The sequence below is a fragment of the Vespula pensylvanica genome, chromosome 10, assembly GCF_014466175.1.
Source record: "Vespula pensylvanica isolate Volc-1 chromosome 10, ASM1446617v1, whole genome shotgun sequence".
NCBI classification, from domain to species: Eukaryota; Metazoa; Arthropoda; class Insecta; order Hymenoptera; family Vespidae; genus Vespula; species Vespula pensylvanica.
In genome coordinates, this window is record NC_057694.1 from 811,080 (window position 1) to 831,834 (window position 20,755).

The 20,755-nt window shown below is 33.6% G+C and overlaps 1 protein-coding gene across 22 annotated transcripts in view; it reads left to right on the forward strand.

Moving 5' to 3' along the window:
- LOC122632546 (transcription factor 12-like) overlaps positions 1-20,755 on the forward strand; it is a 168,211-nt gene that overhangs the window by 112,987 nt on the left and 34,469 nt on the right. For 4 of the 22 annotated variants that reach the window (XR_006327889.1, XR_006327890.1, XM_043819458.1 and 1 more), the window contains exons 1-2: positions 2,059-2,682; positions 4,703-5,637. The exons of 3 other annotated variants lie outside the window; for them this stretch is intronic. Coding sequence is in view for 15 of the 19 variants with exons in the window: in XM_043819458.1 (XP_043675393.1) it covers positions 4,969-5,637 (669 nt within the window). In the remaining 4 variants the exon portion in view is untranslated. Of the gene's footprint in view, positions 1-2,049; positions 2,711-4,702; positions 5,638-20,755 lie in introns of those variants that run through there. 15 more of the 22 variants (XR_006327887.1, XR_006327888.1, XM_043819451.1 and 12 more) reach the window with 11 other exon arrangements.

Here is a 20,755-nt window from a genome sequence, read left to right on the forward strand (position 1 = left end):
TATAATAAAAGATGAGACGACTCATTCGTTAGAGGGTTTTTTTTCCCCTGATTCATTAATTCTCCTTTTCGTATCGAAGACTCGTAGTTTTGTAAGAGAACCTGGGTGTTGGTGTCGGGAGGGGGTGGAGAGGGTGCGAAGAAAGGAAGAAAGAAGAGAAAAAGAAAAAAAAAAGGACCATAGAGACGACAACTAAGTTTACCGAGGTATTTGACCTCGGTGTGAAAAGGGAATACCGGCCGATTAAAATATCGCAAACGATCCACGATTAATGGGTTCGCTTCGAAGGAGAGGGCAGAGATAGTCGTTGTAAACAACGTTTGCTCCCCTTCTCCACCCTTCCCTTCCCCCCCTTTGTTCCCCCCGTCCTCTTTGAATCAATATACGTCTACCATTCCGTGCAAGAGTTAGCGATGCCATATAACGTTCCTCTTCTAACTCGTAGTATTACTCATTTTCTCTTCGTATTGTGGGTCAAAGAATCCGATATCTTTCTCTCTGTCTCTCTTTTTTCTCCTGTTTCCTTTCGCCTGGTAACCGGATAAGAAAGAGTGTGTGTGTGAGACAGAGAGAGAGAGAGAGACAGAGAGAGAGAGAGAGAGAGAGAGAGAGACAAGATAGCAAAGTGAAAAAATCTGAACCGACAGAACACTAATATATGGCACGTCTTTTACGATTTACGTTTTCTCGTCTATTGCACGAAGGACGAAGCGAACGATAGCGTTTTACACCTTCATTATCTTTACCCTTCGATAACATGCGATTCTCCTAACACGCTTACCGAATATTACATCGGAATAATTTCTGTTATATCTGAACGACCGGCTCTAATTCTTAAGGCTTCACCGATAACGTACAATTTATCGTTTCTGTTATTTCATTTATTTATTTATTTATTTATTTATTTATTTATTTATTTATTTATGTATTTATTGAATTTTTGGTTTGTTTACTTTTTTCTTTTCTTTTTTTTTTTATCTTGCACCACATCTCGATTTCGTCGATTCATCGTTATTGTTCGATCGTGATTCTATTCGTTTTTAATACGAAGCTTTTCGTACGAGTATTAATCCTTCATTTGTCTCCTTTTTTTTTTTTTTGTTATTTTTCTTTTTTCTTTTTTTTTTGTTTCTTCCCTCTCTTGAAAAGATAATATTTTTGTTTGTTATTTTGTACAAATCATCGAAATGTTCGATAGAGTTTGAGCTCGTTCAATAGTAATTTGTTTCGATTTTCGAAATGTTAAAGAAACAAATAATTCGTATTTGCGAATATATTGGAACGAACGTATTGGGACTATTCATAGTTAATCATCCTGTAATTGCTGATATAAAATACATTAAATACCCCATCGTTTTTGTGAAAACGTTTTGTTTTGCGAGAATTAATAATTTTTTTGATTTGTTGAAAATAAATCAGTATCGAAAAGTATACGCGATATTTTGATTGGTTGCGGTTATAAAAAAGAAAGGAAAAAAAGAAAAATGAAAGGAAAAGAGGACAAAACGAAACTCGAGCGTATCAAATCGTAAATGCATCTTTTTGTACAAGATCGTAAATATAGCTTCGGGAAAAAATGCGAAAATTCGAACGAAATTCAAACGAAGATATCTCTGTTTAGGCTCGATCGTTTAAGAAAATAAGATTAATTCGTAAGCGAAAATTTACCAGAAAAGAAATCGTTTGTTAAATCGCGCAAGGTCCGTTTCTCATATAAATCTTTCAACATTCTATTCTATGATGTAGAGACTACGTACGTAGAGTAAGTACGACATAAATATATAGAGAAATACATATATAAATACATAGAAAAATACATACATACATACATGTATAATATAAGACATTACAAGTGTATAAGATGAACTTAGAGAGAAGCGAGAAAAGAAGGTACATAGAAATATATATATATGTATGTATGTATGTGTATGCGTTGTGTTGTGTATGTAGTGTACACACACACACACACATATATATATATATATTAGTAAGTAAAGGACAGAAAGTGTTTTCCATGGCGAGTAAGCAGCGTGCTACACTCGCGAGTAACCTCGTATATATGCTCTCGCACGATGTTGAGCTTAGACTGTAAGAAAGACAAGTGTCTGTGTGTGTGTGTGCGTGTGTGTGTTGTGTAACAGAGAAGGAGAGAGACAAGGATAATAGAGATAGAGAGAGAAAGAGAGAGTGAGAGAGAACATTCGCCTAGAATCGCGTATCTGGTGGGGAGGCACACTGGACCTCAGCCTCTGTTCGTGCGGTGTGTAGTCTATGAGTCAAGTTAACAAAACCAGTCGTCTCTCTACTGGCTGCCTGAACTGGTTGCTCCTCTCGGCAGTTTGCCTTCTAATCCTCTAGCGATTGTTTCGTGTAGTTCTCTATGTAAATGTGTCTATTCTTTTCTACTACTCCGTGTGTACGTACGTACGGATCTACGGGCGTGTTTAACCGAGCGTGCCTGTATATGTACACGTATGTGTACGTGTAGTGTGTCTTGTTCACACAGCATTCGTGTGTTGCTCTCTGTTTTGTGTATACGTGTGTGTGCGAACGCGCGTGAGCAAAATTTCGATCGTAGATGCCTCGTTCGCCATTGGATTCTTTCGTCGAAGACTCTCTTCCGGGTTTCTTCGATCATCGTGCGAATCTCTAAGCGTTTCTAAATGTGTCCTTACCCAATGGGTACGATCGAACTACGAGAATATATATCGTCGTAGTACGTTGCTTGAGAATGTAGGCGTCACAATAGAAACTTTTCGTTTTGGCTTGTCCTCTTATTGCTAGGGCTCTATTATTATTGGCATAGAGCGTATCTTCGGTGTGTCTTCTCTTCTTTAATCCAATCGTAAGATTGGCGAGATTCTCAACCGTGAAAGTTTCTGTCGATCGTCGGACTCGATATCACAATTATTAATAATATCGTGACAATGTATGAAGGTGCATCTTCTTTCTTTTTTTTATTTTTGTCCTTCTTCCTTCTTCTTTCTGGATTGTTTTTTTTTCTTTTTTTTTTTTTTAATGTCACAAAAATATTTCTCGTTGAAGCAATGGCAGGATATCTTCTTTTTTCTTTTTTGTTTTTCGTTATACTTCTTTTTTTTCTATTCTTTTTTTTGTATCGAGATCAACGAATTAATTCGTAGATCGTATCACTTCGGTATTTTATATTAGCATTTGTTGTCAGAGATAGAACTTGATGAATTGGATTCTCATTTCTTTTCGAATTTTTTCTATTTATTGTGTATATATATATATATATATATATAATTATATAAAATTCATAGTAATTATATTACGTAATATAATTAATATAAATATTGATTGAAATCGATTTTTTCTTTTTTTTCCGTTCTTTTTTTTTCGTATCAAGATCGACAAGTTATCTGTAGATTGTAATTGTTTGCACTCATTGTTGAAATAAAACTTGACAAATTATATATTTTATACGTATAATTAATATATAATTAATATAAATGTTAATCGAAAACGATTTCTTTTCTTTTTTCTTTCTATCTTTCTTTTCTCTTCGTATCGAGTTTAGCAAGTAATTCGTAGATTACACTTAAATAAAACTTGACGGATTCGAATCTCATTTATTTTCAAATGATATTTGTTTATTATTATCGTGCTTGTATGTGTATATATATATATATACATATAAAAAATTAATGTAAATGTTAATTGAAAACAATGGAGATTTTCAAAATGTTATATTTCAAAGAATGTAGATGTTTAAACGAGTTTTCATGAATTCTGAAAAATGTCACCTTGAGATGAATAAATATTCTCCATCTACTTGGCTCGCGAATTTTTGGAAAGATCTCAAATCGATCGGTCGAGCGTGTACAATAAACGTCGAATAAACTCACGACAAGGTATGCTGCTTTTAAAGGGCCAAGCAACAATACTAGATTCGAATGGTGTCAAGGCAAGGAGCTCGACAAAGCAAACGTCGATCTGTCGATTGTCAAACGCTGTGCGTTAAATGGTCTACGAATCATTTTCGATTCTCCTTTCGCTTTGAATCGAAGTATTTACAATTTCATCGTGTCGAAGGAGAAAAAAAGAAAAAAAGAAAAAGAAAAGAAAAGAAAAGAGAAAGCATGGTATCGTTTAATATCCGCAAAAAATATCTATAAACGTTTCCCTCCTATCGTTCGCTTTTTTGAATCATTTTATCGAATCTCGATGCTAATCGATAACGTTATTACCTAATCGATACCGTACAAGTGTAATAATAAAAATATCGGAATATTATTTTATTACGAATAATGAATCTCATTGAAATATAAATTATTACGTATTAATATTTTATTATTCTATAACATTTATGCAAGTTCATAAATACGATAATGTACTACCATTCGTGTCACTTTCTTTTTTTAAATAAGAAGATTAAGTGCTACAAAAGAGAAACCAGTGCATTAAGTTCTATGTATAATTCGATCGATATATTTCGTATTTCAATCGATCTCTATAGGGATCGAGTCTCTTGAATGTGAAAAGAAAAAAAAAAAAAAGAGAGAGAGAGAAAAAAAAATCGTCAAGAAATAATGACCCGTTCGATTGAGATTCTCCATGATAGATCGTTGAATTCGCATAAATCAGAATCGTGGTTACGCGTTGGACGTTATCGGAATCCAATGCGAATGATCGTGGGTACGTTTTATTTTTCTTTTCTTCCTTTTTTTTTTTTTTTAAGGACATCTAGAGTGGATCCGATTCTCTGTAGGTTCAGTGTTTAAACAGTGTGTCGAGGAAAACCGGTTGGCTAAACATGCCGTACGAGATTTTGCGTTGGACTCGAACGAATGGATAAAATAGTTTAGCGGGAAAAAGTGAGATAGGTACAAGAGCAAAAAAAAAAGAAGGAAAGGAGAGAAAAAAAAAAGGAAAAAAGAAAGAGAGAGAAAGAGAAAGAGAGAGACAAACAAACGAACGAACGAACGAACGAACGAACGAATAAATATGGATCGAAGTTTCAAGAACAACGTGGACTTTAAGATGAATCAGCAAAACTTTAAGTTGAGAGACTTCGGGATCGACGGGAAATTATCATCGTCCATACATTCAAAATTGATTCGGAGTTCGGTAAGGACCGGTTCGTGTTATTCGCAAATCGGATCCGTTCAAATACGAGGAACATTTTCTACTAACAGTGGTAATAGGGATAGTAATAATCTTGCACAAAGTGGGACCAATGAACTGAGCCACTCTCGACTCTCTTCGAACGTAAGAGGTATCGATACATCGATCATTTGCAACGATCATCTTTTTCGAACTTCCTCTTCGTCCTCTTCGTCCTCGTCGTCGTCGTCGTCGTCGTCGTCGTCGTCGTCGTCGTCGTCGTCGTCGTCCTCGTCATCTTCTTCTTCTTCATCTTCTTCTTCTTTGTCTTCTTCGTCTTCTTCGTCTTCTTCTACTTCTTCCTCTTTTCGCTTATCATCCTCGACTCAAGCTCGAACGATTGGCCAATCACCGAGTAACCTATTCGCCGATAGCTTTCAAACTTCCATTCCAAGCAACAACAACAATGGCGTCCCTTTGTCGGGAACGACTAGTTCGATGCATCAAGCGAACGTTTCTTCGATACTATCGCCGAATTATTGGAAGCAATATGGCGGCCAAGAGAGCGGGGTAAATATACGTTTAATATGATATATGTGGATACGATTATAATTGTATTATTACGGATATGTATATACACACACACACACACGCACACACATGTACATATACATACATAGACAGATAGATAGACAGACGGATAGACAGACGGATAGACAGACAGATAGCAGACAGACAGACAGACACACTTATATATAAATTACAAGTTGAAGTAATTTGGTCGATCGATCATAAGTACGGTACACCATAGTTAGCTTACTATACGACCAAGGACCAAGGAATTAGCTCGAGTTGACGTCCTCAACAAGGAGTAGAAGGACCATCGTTGGTATCTAACGTTCTATCGCATATCTACTATGTATTCGAGACGCGTTTCCCTTCCTAGGCTAATTAGTATGTGCCGTGGCATCGGATATTAGGTGGTGTTCACAGTTGCATACGAAAGGAGAAGAGAACTGTTGGGCGCAAGAGGGATGGGGATGGGATACTTAGGGCTAAAGGGAAAGAAGAAGAGGAGAGGAAGGTCGTCCACTGTCTCATAAAATATATTTTTATAAAATCTCTACTTACTACTACTGTACCATTATGCGTATATCTTTCTACGAATAACTTTATCTCGTTCTTTTTGATCTTTTTATTTTTTTATTTTTTATTTTTTGTTTCTTTCGAAATCATACCCTTCGTTCGAATGATTTTATCGATCGCTCGATAATCTTCTTTCCTTTTTTTCTTTCTTTCTTTCTTTAGTGTTATGTAAAGCACGAATTTATTAAAACGTTTGCGCGAAATTTGAGATTAATTGGAAACTTCCGAAATAATTTGAAGAGATCACGCATGTATGTTCGATACGTAATAATTCGCTCTCTTTCTCCCTTCCTCACTCCCTCCCTCTCTCCCTCCTCCTCTTTCTCTCTGTATACTTCTTAATTAAAGAAAATTAATTGATCATCGAAGTCGTTAATACGCGCAGGTGTATTTCTTGGAGGAAAGAAATAAATAAGGAGTAATCTCGAGAGTAATGGCAATTTAGCGTGTGCCAGCTCGAGGACAATTATATTAATTACCTCGCGGTATCGTTAAAGCGTCTTTAATTTTCTCGTACGCACCGTATACTTCTTACTCGGTTGTAATATTCACTTTTTATATATCCTATTAATAAAATTCGTCCTACCGGCACTTATTATATTGTTATTTTTTTCTCTCTCCCTCTCCCTCTCTCTCTCTCTCTCTCTCTCTCTCTGCCTCTTTTCAATTTATTTCGCAGTATCCTAGTTCTCTTAGATCGCTGCTTTAGAAATGCTTCAATGTTTTCACATCCAAGAAATGATCGATAAATCTTCGTGAAGATAAGAAAAAATAAAAAAAGAAATGAAAACGAAAAGGAATGGAGGGAAAAAATGAAGTACACGCGTTAAAGAAAGAATCGATAGGATGCGGGTAAAGTTTATTGGCCCTATATGGGCAGGAAATAGATAATAAAGTGAAAGATTAAGATGCAACAATATAGGATTTACGATTACGATAATATCTTCTTAATTATTTCAAGAAGTCTATGAAATATTTCAAGTATGATATGTGATGTTGTACGAGCGACATTCTAATTTAACATTTAATTCAACATGAAAGTGAGTTTAACACAGCGATCCATATAAATCGATAAAGCGTTCGTAAAAATAAGCCATTAGTGCCATGAAACTTATCTTCGACTAGCTTTTCATCTTTGTCCGACTTTTATTTGTGAAATTTTACAAAATCAGATTGCACAAATTCGATCTGTTGAAATTATTTGTTATTGAAAAGTAATGAAACGGGTTAATCGTCTAACACGATTATATCCAGTACGAACTTGTGGGATAATCGTGAGACCGTCGGAGGATGACCTTGAACGAAAGAAGGGCCGTTAGACGCAACAAGGAGATTACAAGAGAAAGACGAGGACGCGTCGGACAGATGTGACCTCCTTCTGGCAAATCTTTCGTTACGTTCGAGTATTCTTCGCTTACGTTTTAACTCCTCTTCGAGCAATAACGTTTAAACGATATACTTGATACATCGATTAGAGTTCGATAGTATTAAATAAAGTGATATTTTTCGTTTTTTCTTCTTTTTTCTTTCTTTCTTTTTTTTTTTTTTTTTTTTAAACACATTCTTGGCAATTCTTTTATTATTCTTTTATTATTATTACTTTATTATTGTTGTTGTTATTATTATTATTATTATTATTATTATTATTATTATTATTATTATTATTATTATTAGTAATTAAATTATTGATTACTTAAATAAATTCTTTTATTATTATTATTATTATTATTATTATTATTATTATTATTATTATTATTGTTATTATTATTATTATTATTATTATTATTATTATTATTATTATTATTATTCGAATAGTAAGTAATTAAATTATTAACTACCTCAATAAATAAATTATTTTATTATTATTGTTAATATTATTCGGATAGTAAGTAATTTAATTATTAATTACTTGAATAAATTCTTTTATTATTATTTTACTATTATTATTATTATTATTATTATTATTATTATTCGAATAGTAAATAATTGAATTATTAATTAAATAAATTCTTTTACTATTATTATTTTATTATTATTATTATTATTCGAATGTAAGGGAACAAGAACAAAAAAAAAGAATTAGTAATTAAAAATACAGAATAATCAATTGTTATTATCATTATCTTGTTGTTTTATCTTTCATTCAATTTACTGAAACGATGTTAACGAAACAACTGTACTTTTCTGTTTCTTTTTTTTTTTTTTTTTTTTTTTTCAACATTTTCATTCTCGATATAAAAACTTATTTATGTTCGATTTAACTCGTATGCGTCGGAGTATATGTCCGTTTAATTGTAACGTGCGAACAATTATAATTACAAAACGTTTTCTACGAAACCGGGAATGAACTAGAAAAGCAAGAGCTAGTCCAGTGAGTGAAAATCTCTTCGTCTTCCTGAAAACGAGAGAAAATGATCTTCTTGCTACGCCTAACCGACAATAGAGTCTGGTCGACCGACCAAGAGAGACCACTTGCATTCTTCGCGTGTTAACTGAGGATATCGTATCGTGGCTAAGGTCGACTCCGAGGATTAAAAAAAAAAAAAGAATGAAAGAAAAAACAAACAACAAGTAGATAATCGCGGCACGGAGAGTAATTCAAGCGAATTTCCGAACCGTCGAACGATTAGCCGTATTCTTTACCAACTCGGAATTCTTCTTCGTATTAACTTTCACGATGTTACGACGAACAACAAATTAAAGTCGTATCTAATTTACGTTCATAATTAATAACGATCACGTTTTTCCTTTTTATCTTCATTTTTTATTTTGTTTATATATATATATATATATGTGTGTGTGTGTGTGTATGTATACGATTGGCGAAAACTTATAATACGCACGAACATATCTATTTACATATTTATCATTATTTTTGTAAAAGATGTGTTTCAGTAGTAACTGTGTAATAACAAGTGATCTAATAAGTCAATAATATGAAAAAAAGAAAAAAGAAAAAAAAAAAGAGAGAGAAATTTATCATTTATTTTACGTTACATCGGTATGTCTTATAATAATCATAAAACAAATATATGATTCACGATACTTTCATTATCATCATCAGTTCGTTTCTTTTATATCAAACGACGTATGTATTTATATAATACATATATCGAATGTATTTATATATTCAATTTATAAATGTACATCCATAATGAATATATATATTACAAATACATATACATATTTATAAATCCATATATAATATATGTATAATAATATTTAATCCTTCTTTTTTTTTCTTTATATATATATATATATATATATATATATATATATATATTACGTTTAACGTAATTCGAGGAACATGAGTTCTGGTTTCAAGGTACAACAGCATTATTCGTAAACGTATCCAAAGACAATGACTAAACTTTATCGTTTATAGTATCGCGTTCGGTGAGTCATCGGATTGGATACTACTCTCCTCGGTGGATTACGATGAAATAAGAAAATCATCGTGTGTGTCGTGTAGTATAGTATAGTATAGTATAGTATAGTATAGTATTGTGTCGTGTCGTGTCGTGTCGTGTCGTTGGGGGATGGAAGGAAGGAATGATACAAACAATGGTAGAAACGTGATAACCTAAGAGGGAAAGAAACGAGAAAGAATTCGCGAAGAAATCGAAATAGAGAAGAAGAGAACTGTCGGACGTTAAACGCGTTGAGTTTTCCAAAGTAGTAGAGAAGAGAGTTCTACAAAACGAGATTCGAGAAAACGAGACTACTACATACGTGTCTATTTCTTTTTCTTTCTCTTTCTCTTGTGAATGAAGTCGATAAGCGATCATACGATATTCCATGCACGCATCCCGAACGAACGAAAGTTTCTTCGGCAGCCAAGAGAATCGACTACTACGACGACAACATCGACGACAACATCGACGACATCGACGACGTCGACGACGACGACGACGACGACGACGACGACGATGATGACAACGACGACAGAACGGAACTCCATGGGCCCCTTGTAATTCCGCGCGAACGTCGTCTTTTATGCAGACTTAAATCACATTCTCCAAGCATGAGTCGTAGCCTCTCAGCGCGAAAGAAACTCACGTTCGAATAAGAGAGAATCTAGCTTGTGATTCGCGAACGAAAAACATTCTTTCTCTTTCTTTCTTTCTTTCTCTCTATCTTGTCTCTTTTCTATCTTTTCTATCTTTTTCTCTTCCGATCGCGATTACAGAGAGAGAGAGAGAGAGAGAGAGAGAGAGAGAGAGAAAGAGAGAGAGAGAGAGAAGAATCGTAGATTTGATCCTTTTGCGGGAGGCTGACTTAACATGGTCTCGAGTTGCATTCCCTTCGAATGATTCGAACTCGAACTCGGCAAGAAGAAAAGATACTTTACTACTCTCCCGATAGAACTCTCGCGAGAGTCCGATTATCTTACAGTCGTTAACGACCTACGTAATTTGTTATTTGATCCCGAACATTAGCCAGTGAGCCAGTGAATAGATATTGTATGAAAGAAACGACAAAGGAGACAGTGAATTCTTTGCAAGATTTAACAACAAAGAGAATCAATGTGGATGCATTAGCAAAGTTATTATTCGTTATTATCGTATTATTTAAAATAATCATTGATGTACGATCAAAGGAAATATAAGCTTTTCCGTTGTTAAATGCAACAATTTAATTAATTAATTAATTAAAATTTCTTCATTTCTGGATTAAATGGTGTGAGTCCAATCGGAAATAAACGTTCGTACGTGTGAACGTATTTTAAACTATTGTATATATATGAGTGTAATGGTAACTCGTTAAAAAACGTTCACGTAGCTCATATCAGCCCGCTAATTGTTGATTATGCAGCCGTTTGTCTTGGCTCTCGCTATATACGCGTTGCCGTACGCCTAATAAATAATGTAGACGTCGTGGATCTGGTCTTTTCACGTGTCGTGACCGAGGTACCCATTCGGAATTACATATGCACACCTGCGCCATAGGTTATAACGTTGTAACCGACGACGACGACGACGACGACGACGACGACGACGACGACGACGACGACGACGACGACGACGACGACGACGACTGCAACGACGATGACGATGAGAACGCGATGACATTGACTACTACTACTACTATTAATAGTATTACTATATTAGTATTACTATACTGCTACTGCTAGAGTACTACTCGATTACTACTACTACTACTTTTACTATTACCACTACTACACTACTTCTATATTGCTACTGCTAGAGCACTATTCGATTACTATTACCATTACTACTATTAGTAATACTATACTGTTACTGCTAAAGTACTTTTATACTTTCAGTACTACTACTACTACTACTATTACTGCTAGAGCATCATTCTACTATTACTACTATTGCTACCAAAGCACTACTCTACTACTACTACTACTACCTCTAGAGTATCATTCTACTATTACTATTACTATACCACTTCTAACATTTCTACTACTACTACTTCTTCTGTTGACATTGCTATCATTATTATGTCGACGTTGATATTGACGTCGACGACGTTGAGAAGAAGAAAGAGATAGAAGATATTGAAAGCTCCGTAGCGTATCGTCAAGGACATACGCGATCATCCATGTAAATGGCCTTAAGCTTCTTACCTTCGAGTTTCCGCGACTGAGTTAGACCGATAATTAATATGGACACGTAGATAACGTTTCTTGGCTATTATTTCTCTTTCTATAGTTTTCGATGATCGATGCACTTCTCGGGATTATATTTCGATTTCTTTTCTTGATATCATTGTAAAAATTAACAGAAATTACATAGATAAATTCATCTTCTTTACGTTCTAAAAGAAACGTCGAAATTCGAAGATACTTTTTCGTTACTATAGGATATCGATTAAAAAGAGAAAAAAAAAGAAAATAAATTGGATTAACTTTCTCGTTAATCGTTGAAGATTAACGGGAATGCGCCTCGTCGAAGTAATTTTAGCTCGTCACGATTATTATTAAATCACATCGCCGTTATCTGTTACCGCGTTGCACCTTCTCGTCTGAATACGCGGACTCCATTTTTAAACTCGACGCGAAATCAGCATAACATCCGATCGAATGTCGGATGAAATATCGTCCATCGTCGAAAAATCAAATATTAGCATGCACCCGTTTCTCTTGCTTTTCAAACTCCTACTTGGTCTCTTTGTAATTTGATAACGATGAACAAGCGAAAGTTTTATCGTGATAATTATTTCATACTCTTATGAGAGAATGATTCGTTTAATCGATTCGAACGTAATCGAGATTAACCGAGGAAAAATCGATATAAAATAATAAGAGAACAAAGAAAGATTTATATTCAATCACGGATTTTATATATATATATATATATATATATATCATCATTCATGGATGTAGATACATATGTATATATGCACATTATGTAGATAGGTTTATAAGATTTATGGATAAGTGAAACAAATTAATGCGATTTTGTATAGATTTCATATGAAAATTACGATAACGGGAGGAGAAATTCTTCGATAACGATCTTGATCACGAGTTTGGATTGCATATTATGTAAATAAAACGTACGACCGGTTGTATTTGACACATACACATACACGCACAAATACATAGGCAATATGGTTAACTCATTACAATATTTTCCGATAATGATACACTGAAATGTATGTAATTATCTATAGTTAAGTTCAGATAGAATACGATACGATACGATACCGATCGGTAAGAACAAGTACGTACAACAAATGGCTTGGTTATTTTGAATTTATAGACGTGATGTCGTTAAACGGGTAGTTGAAAAGTTTATATAACCTTCACGAACGTTCGAAAGAAAAGGAAAAGGAGAACTCAGCGGTATTAGTGTCCCTTTGCGTTCGTTGAAAATGGTACAACCGGAAGTCGTCCTACTCGGAACATGTCTATTCCATCTACGGGCGTTTCCTTTATGGTCGTGTCCGTCCTTCCACCATGGGAACACGTCAAGCCCTCATATGTTGCTATACTCGTGGAAAAGAAGAAACATAAATTCCCAAAAATAAAAGAAGAAGAGAAAGAAAGAAATTACCATACCGCAAAGAAACGTTGTATCGTTCGAACGAAAAAGAACAGGGAGAGAGAGAGAGAGAAAGAGAGAAAGAGAGAGAGAGAGAGAGAGAGAGAGAGAGAGAGAGAGAGAGAGAGAACTGTGACGTTCCCACGTCTTTTCGTAATCTTCCTTCGTCCTCTTCGAAAACTACCCGGCCCTTTCTCCCTTTTCATCATTCTATTTTTCTTATCGGTCGACACGATTAATTACTTTCATTTTTTGTTTTGTTGTTTTTTTTTTTTTTTTCTTTCTTTTTTTGTCATCATCGTTAAAAAAGTCGATCGTCCTCTCGTAATAATTTATATACGCTGAACGAACGGTCGCTTGTCTGTAATCTGAGGCGACTACGAAAAGTAGTGTTCGTAAAAAAAAAATATAATAAGAGAATAGGATTCTTTTAATATTATCGATGATGTGTCAAAAATAACAAGATGGCTGTCGTATCAGATATATAACATTCATTCATTTGTTCGTCGTTCGTTATTACTTATCGACGAACCGATCCAGTAATCCTCTTATCCACTCAGACGCTATACGAAATTTCTTTTTAATATCTGTTAATTCCCAAATTCCCGAATTATATTCTTCTTGATCGTGTAATTCTATCAATGTTTCTACACCGATGAGGAGACCGTCATTTCGCTAATGTCAAATTGAGCAATCTCGCGTTTAAAAATGAAGAAAAAGAGAGATCGTCATGAAGAGGAGTTTGGCGTAACGGAGATGGACTATTCGAAAATTATCGGCCCGTCATCCACGAGGCACGGCGGACTATTAAACTTAAAGACCGTTGCGTTCTCTCTTTTCGCGAAATGAGCCTCCATTAAACTGTTATTTTAAAGATGAGAAGAAGAGAAAAGAAACGAAAGAAGACGAAAATAAAAGAAAAGAAAAATAGATGGAGATAAGAGAAGTAAAAAAAAGGAAAAGAGGTACGCGAATGAAAATGAAATAAGATGCTGTTTTCAACGAGAAATGAAATTTATTCGCGATAAGCTGAGGAACGGTAATATCTACTGTTATGTGTGTGTGTGTGTGTGTGTGTATGTGTGTAAGAGTAATTTACTTTAGGTGGGACGGATCCTTCGAACATCGATCTTGTCTCGGTAAGATCAATTAGAGATAAACGACGATTTTTGATGAAATTATAGAAAACAATTTTTCCACGTAGATCTTTACCTAAGCGATTTTGAAAGAAACAAAAAAAGGAGATATATTTTTACAGAAAGAAAATAAAAATATCAAATTAAATGCAATATATAAATAAAGAAACATAAATAAATAAATCTTTATAAATAATAAATCAATAATTATTCTATTCTGTAAATAATAAAAGATAATAAAATGGTATAAAATAATTTTTAAAGTAATGAATATTATATATATATATATTCATATATAAAATATTTATTTAATTAATACATTGAATAAATAATTAAATAAAAATATTTATATATATACACACACACACACACACACATATATAAGTAAAAGAATAAGTAAGAAAAAATATATTTAAATAAAATAAGAAGAGAGAGAAAGAGAGAAAGAAAGAAAGAAAGAAAGAGATAGAGGAAAGGAAAGGAAACCAGAGAAATACCTGATTTATCAAGCGGTATCGTAAAGTTAGGTAACAGTTATGATGTAGTAATCGATAAAGATATTAATAATAATCTATCTATTACCCCATCGATAGTGACCCTTCGTTTCTCCTTGAACGTGTTCCCTTTTCCTTCTTCTCTTTCCGCGATCTCTCTTCGTCGATCCCTTAAATTCATTCCCGCCTACGAGTAGTATCGACACGTGTAGCTCGGTAAAAGAAGAAAATATGACGAAGAGAAGAGAAGAGGAGAGAATAGAAGAGAACAGAAAAGAAGAGAAGAGAAGAGAAGAGAAGAGAAGAGAGAAGGATGTTGTACGAAAGACGTTAATCGATTATTATGTACCTGAAATTTAATTTCTTTTTTGTTTTACGGTTATTACCACTTTATACGCGTTACATTAAGAATTTTTTTATTATCCTCGTATCGGTTCTCTCCTGTTATCCCTGTTGAGCCATTCACGGCAAGCATGCGCTACTTTTTAATCATCCTATATACATTTTATTATTATTGTATTTTCGGCTCCTTCCGTTATACTTTTAATCGTGCATCTTTCCGAACGTCATCTTGCAGAGAGTTTTAATGTTTGAGAAGGAAAAAGAAAGAGAGATGAAGGGAAGGAGGTAAATTACCTCGATGATTTTTAATATACTCGTTCTTGTTATATAACTCGATTCAAACATACGGTACTTTGATACTTGATCGTTTCTCGATTTATTCGTTGTTTATTCACGAGAGGGAAAGATGGAAAGAAAGAGAGAGAGAGAGAGAGAGAGATCATTGGCCCTGTCGTATACAGAGCACGAATTTAGGACGTCCAAAAGTCGATTTTACTTTTACCATCGTCTCTATTAAATTTACCATGTTTCAAATAGGCACGTTTACGACTTGGATGAAACACGCGCTCGCGCGCGTGCAAAAGACATAGAGAGAAAGAGAAAGAGAAGAAGAAAGAGGGAGAGAGAGAGAGAGAGAGAGAGAGGGAGGGAGATTACTATGATACAGGCTTAAATCGTTGTATAGCTTATACGAAAAGCAGAAATAGTTTTCCGAAGAAAATCCAACATTTAACTGACATCCTTTCATTCGTTCTTAAAATATTTATATGAATTTATTAAGTCGAATGGACTGTAATAAAAAATATAAATTGGTCATATGATTTTTCGAATATGTTTCATCTTCGTTTTATAGAAAAAGAAAAAGTAAAACGAAAGGAAAAACAAAGAAAAAAGAATATGGCGGATGACTGACTAACCCCTTCTGTGCTATTTCGAATCTTCGGAAGCTAATTTCCCTGACGGAGACGTTTCCGTTTGGAGACCCTTACTCCCATTGTTGAAATCACGTAAGGCAAGGGAAAAAAGGAGAACTAAATCAATGTAGGACATTTATATTGGCTGGAAATCGCTGACTCTCTGATCTCATGGCCGACCGTGGACACCACAGGGACATATTAAGATTTCTGATCCGTCCTGTCGGTCGATGGACATTTTTATTATTACGCCTCCTGCCCTATCTCTTCTTTTCTTCGTTCTTCATTCTACATTCTTCGGTTTTCTCTTTCACTCTTATATACTACTTTCCCCCATAGACAGACCATCTCTACCGTACAAGAATATAAAAATTGAATTATTGTCTATGCAGAATGTCGTCCTTCCGAAAGTTGTGATCGTTTCGAAGATGTGGTTTTTGAAGAATAATTTACTGACTATTTCATAGGGATATAACTAAACCTGTCTTTCGTACTTGATCTCTATCAAATAATCATCGTTTTATGTTACTTACTTATTTATTGATTTATTTTTGCTTACTTATTTACTTATTTATTTATTTATTTATTTATTTACTTTATTATTCTTTTTTTTTTCTACAAAAAGGTCGTGAAAATTGAGAAGAAAATTGTGCGAGCACTATAATTTAAAGTACAAGTTAAATAATAGTTAATTCTTTCGATTTGAATTGATTTATTAATATATATTGTTACAATGTATATTATATATATATATATTTTTTTTTTTTTATTTTTATTTTAGGTTATGTATATGTATACATTTATATATTTTATATATTTAAGATTTTTATGAGATATATAGAAAATCTTTATCTATTTCTAACTTTATTCTTCGGCAAGGTGCCTTTGCGTTTTAAAATGAACATATTTTTGCATTTGTCACGTGTAGAAATATTGCAACGCAATTGGTCAATACTTCCTCCCCACTTTCTTGCGCCCAATAAATGAGTAGCGAACCACGTTCGACGCTCTACGGCGGCAGTTAGTTGCGTGCCGTCTTCCGATCTTGTCGGTATTCTCTCGCGCAGTGCTCAACATTCCGCTTAGCTGTCTCTTCTCAACATATAATATTCTCATTCGTTTTAGATTTCATTAGATTAATTAATCGATACATATATATAAATATATAGATATATACGTACATATATACTAATATCATATATATATAGATCTGCACATTCCAACAAGAAGTGTTCCGAAAAGAGAAGTTCGAAAAGAAGTTCGGAAATTTCCAAAGTTTTCACTTACACGTCGTTCTTTAGAAGAACTTTTTACGCGATTCTTTTCTCCTATCCTTTACGGAAAGCTGTTAAATCTCATTTCGATGACTGTAGGAAGTTCGTTTTACGAAGACGAGTCGTCGAAGAAACTTTAATTCTTCTTTCTCCTTTTATTGGTCACTTGATATAACTATAAACTACTTTAACCTTTTTTAAATCGTGCCGAAATTGCGCAGTAAATATCGAACGAATATTGCTGCAGATAAGAAATATCTCATTGATTTTAAAGCATTCGAATCGACATTTAACATAACATTTCGTTGACGTAAAATATTTTCTATTCGGGGCTAAAAGCAGCAAATTGTGAACCTTGAATAATAATCTATTGATATAAAACTATTACAATGTACGTACAGAAAGACAATTTTTTCTTGTCCGATTGGTCCTTTATGACTTCTGCAATGGTAAGGAAAACAGCATGTTAATTTTTGGGGTTATGTTGGCGATGTTCGCGCCAATCGAACGTGTGCGCACACGTTCGAACACGTTTTTGTCATTATTCTTTTCCATTGTTGTTTATTTAGTTTCACTTGTTATTTCTATTGTTACTGGCACAATTTATTCTTTTTTTTCTATGTCTCGTTTGTAGGTTAATTCTTTCTTTAACGAATCAATATTAAAATTTTCTAATTGTCTTTAAATCTCACATTTGTATTATTATTTAATATAATATATACATTATCAATGTGTATTAGGCATTTCCATTATGTAATATATTCAGACAGCGTATCGTCATTGTTTTCTTCTTTGTTAAGTCTATTTAATAAAGTATTTTCCGTTATTAATTCCTCATATTCCAAATTTCGTGTTGTTCCAAAGTACTATCGTGAAATACCTGTTTATATTTGATAATACCTCATTCAAGATGCAAAGTCTCATGTTTGTTCGCAACATAACGAACTTAATCGTTTTACGAACATTTCTCGTGTTTCGTGAAGGCTTCGCAACCCTCGTTTAATACTTTAATACTTGTTGTATAGGATTTTCATTCTCGCTTCCCTTTGTAGTACGTCCTTTCTGTTCTTGCGTAATCCCCACTTTCTTATCTAACTCAAAGACAGCATCTTGTTTTCGTATAACTTGGTTGTTTATAGTTTATATAGTATTATTTGTTTGAATTCAATCAACAGGGCTTTGTCATCTTCCAGCCCTTTCCTACGTCGACGTAATGCTTCTGTCTTTTGGTTTGATGTTTGTGTTTCCAGTTTTCAATCTGCTAATTCCATAAGCGTTCCGATTGTAGTTTAATTTTCTCCCTCAAATCTTATCATTGAAGTAAATTGATTATCTGTTTCTCCTTCAATACTTATGTTAATAGAATTAATCACTCCCTTTCGCAGTCACAATTACAATACTTCAATTCTGTTTCTACGTAATCCCCATTTTCTTATCTAATTTAAAAACAGCGTGTTTTCGTATAACTTGGCTCTTTATAGTTTATGTTGTATTATTTGGTTAGGTAAAATCAATAAGGCTTTGTCATCTTCCAGACTTTTCTTACATCGACGTAATGCTTCTAACTTTTGTTTTCGTGTTTATGTTTTCAGTTTTCGATTTGCTAATTTCAAAAGCGCTCCAATTGTCGTTTAATTTTCTCCCTCAAATCTTATCATTGAAGTAAATTGCTTATCTCTTTTTCCTTCAATACCTATGTTAATAAAACAAATCACTCCCTTTCGCAGTCATAATTACAATACTTCAATTCTGTTTCTACGTAATCCCCATTTTCTTATCTAATTTAAAGACAGCTTGTTTTCGCATAACTTGGTCCTTTATACTTTATGTCGTATTATCTGTTTAGGTAAAATCAATAAGGCTTTGTCATCTTCCAGACCTTTCTTACGTCAACTTAATGCTTCTATCTTTTGTTTTCGTGTTTGCGTTTTCAGTTTTTGATTTGCTAATTTCAAAAGCGCTCCAATTGTTTAATTTTCTCCCTCAAATCTTGTCATTGAAGTAAATTGCTTATCTCTTTTTCCTTCAATAACTATGTTAATAAAACAAATCACTCCCTTTCGCTGTCATAATTACAATACTTCAATTCTCTTTCTACGTAATCCCTATTTTCTTATCTAATTTAAAGACAGCTTGTTTTCGCATAACTTGGCTTTTCATAGTTTATGTCGTATTATTTGTTTAAGTCCAATCAATAAGGCTTTGTCATCTTCCAGACCTTTCTTACGTCGACGTAATGCTTCTATCTTTTGTTTTCTAATTTCAAAAGCACTCTGATTGTCATTTAATTTTCTCCTTCAAATCTTGTCATTGAAGTAAATTGCTTATCTATTTCTCTTTCAATACCTATGTTAATAAAACAAATCACTCCTTTTCACAGTCACCCTTCACATTCACAATTACAATACTTCAATCCTGTTTCTACGTAATCACCCCTTTCTTATCCAATCAAAGACAACATCTTATGCATTTTCACATAACTTGGCTGTCCATAATGTACGTAATATTACTTGGTCAAGTTTAATCAACAAGGCTTTGTCATCTTCAGCTTTTTTTCACATTAGTGTAAATCTTCTGTCTTTTGTTTTGGTTCTTGCATTATCTGTTTTCAATCTGCTAGTATCAAAAGCATTATGATTCTCGTTTTAGTTTTCTCTTTCAAGTTATATCATTGCAGTAAATTACTTATCTATCTCTTCAATATCTATGTTAATAGAACAAATCATTCTCTCTTTCACAATCATGCTTCATATTCACAATTACAATACTTTAGTTCTGTTTCTACGTAATCACCACTTTCTTATCCAATTAAGACAGCATTTTACGCATTTATGCATAACTTGGCTCTCCATAATTCACGTAATATTACTTGGTCGAGTTTAATCAACAAGGCTTTCTCATCTTCAGCTCTTTCTTACATTGACCTAAAGCTCTGTCTTTTGTTTTGATTCTTGTATTATCTGTTTTCAATCTGCTAGTATCAAAAGCATTATCATTCTCGTTTTAGTTTTCTCTTTCAAATTATATCATTGCAGCAAATTACTTATCTATCTCTTCAATATCTATGTTAATAGAACAAATCACTCTCTGTTTCACATCCACACTTCACATTCACAATTACAATACTTCAGTTCTGTTTCTACGTAATCACCACTTTCTTATCGAATTAAGACAGCATCTTATACATTTACACATAACTTGGCTGTCCATAATTCACGTAATATTACTTGGTTGAGTTTAATCAACAAAGCTTGTCATCTTCAGCTCTTTCTTACATTGATCTGAAGCTCTGTCTTTTGTTTTGGTCCTTGCATTATCTGTTTTCAATCTGCCAGTATCAAAAGCATTATGATTCTCGTTTAAGTT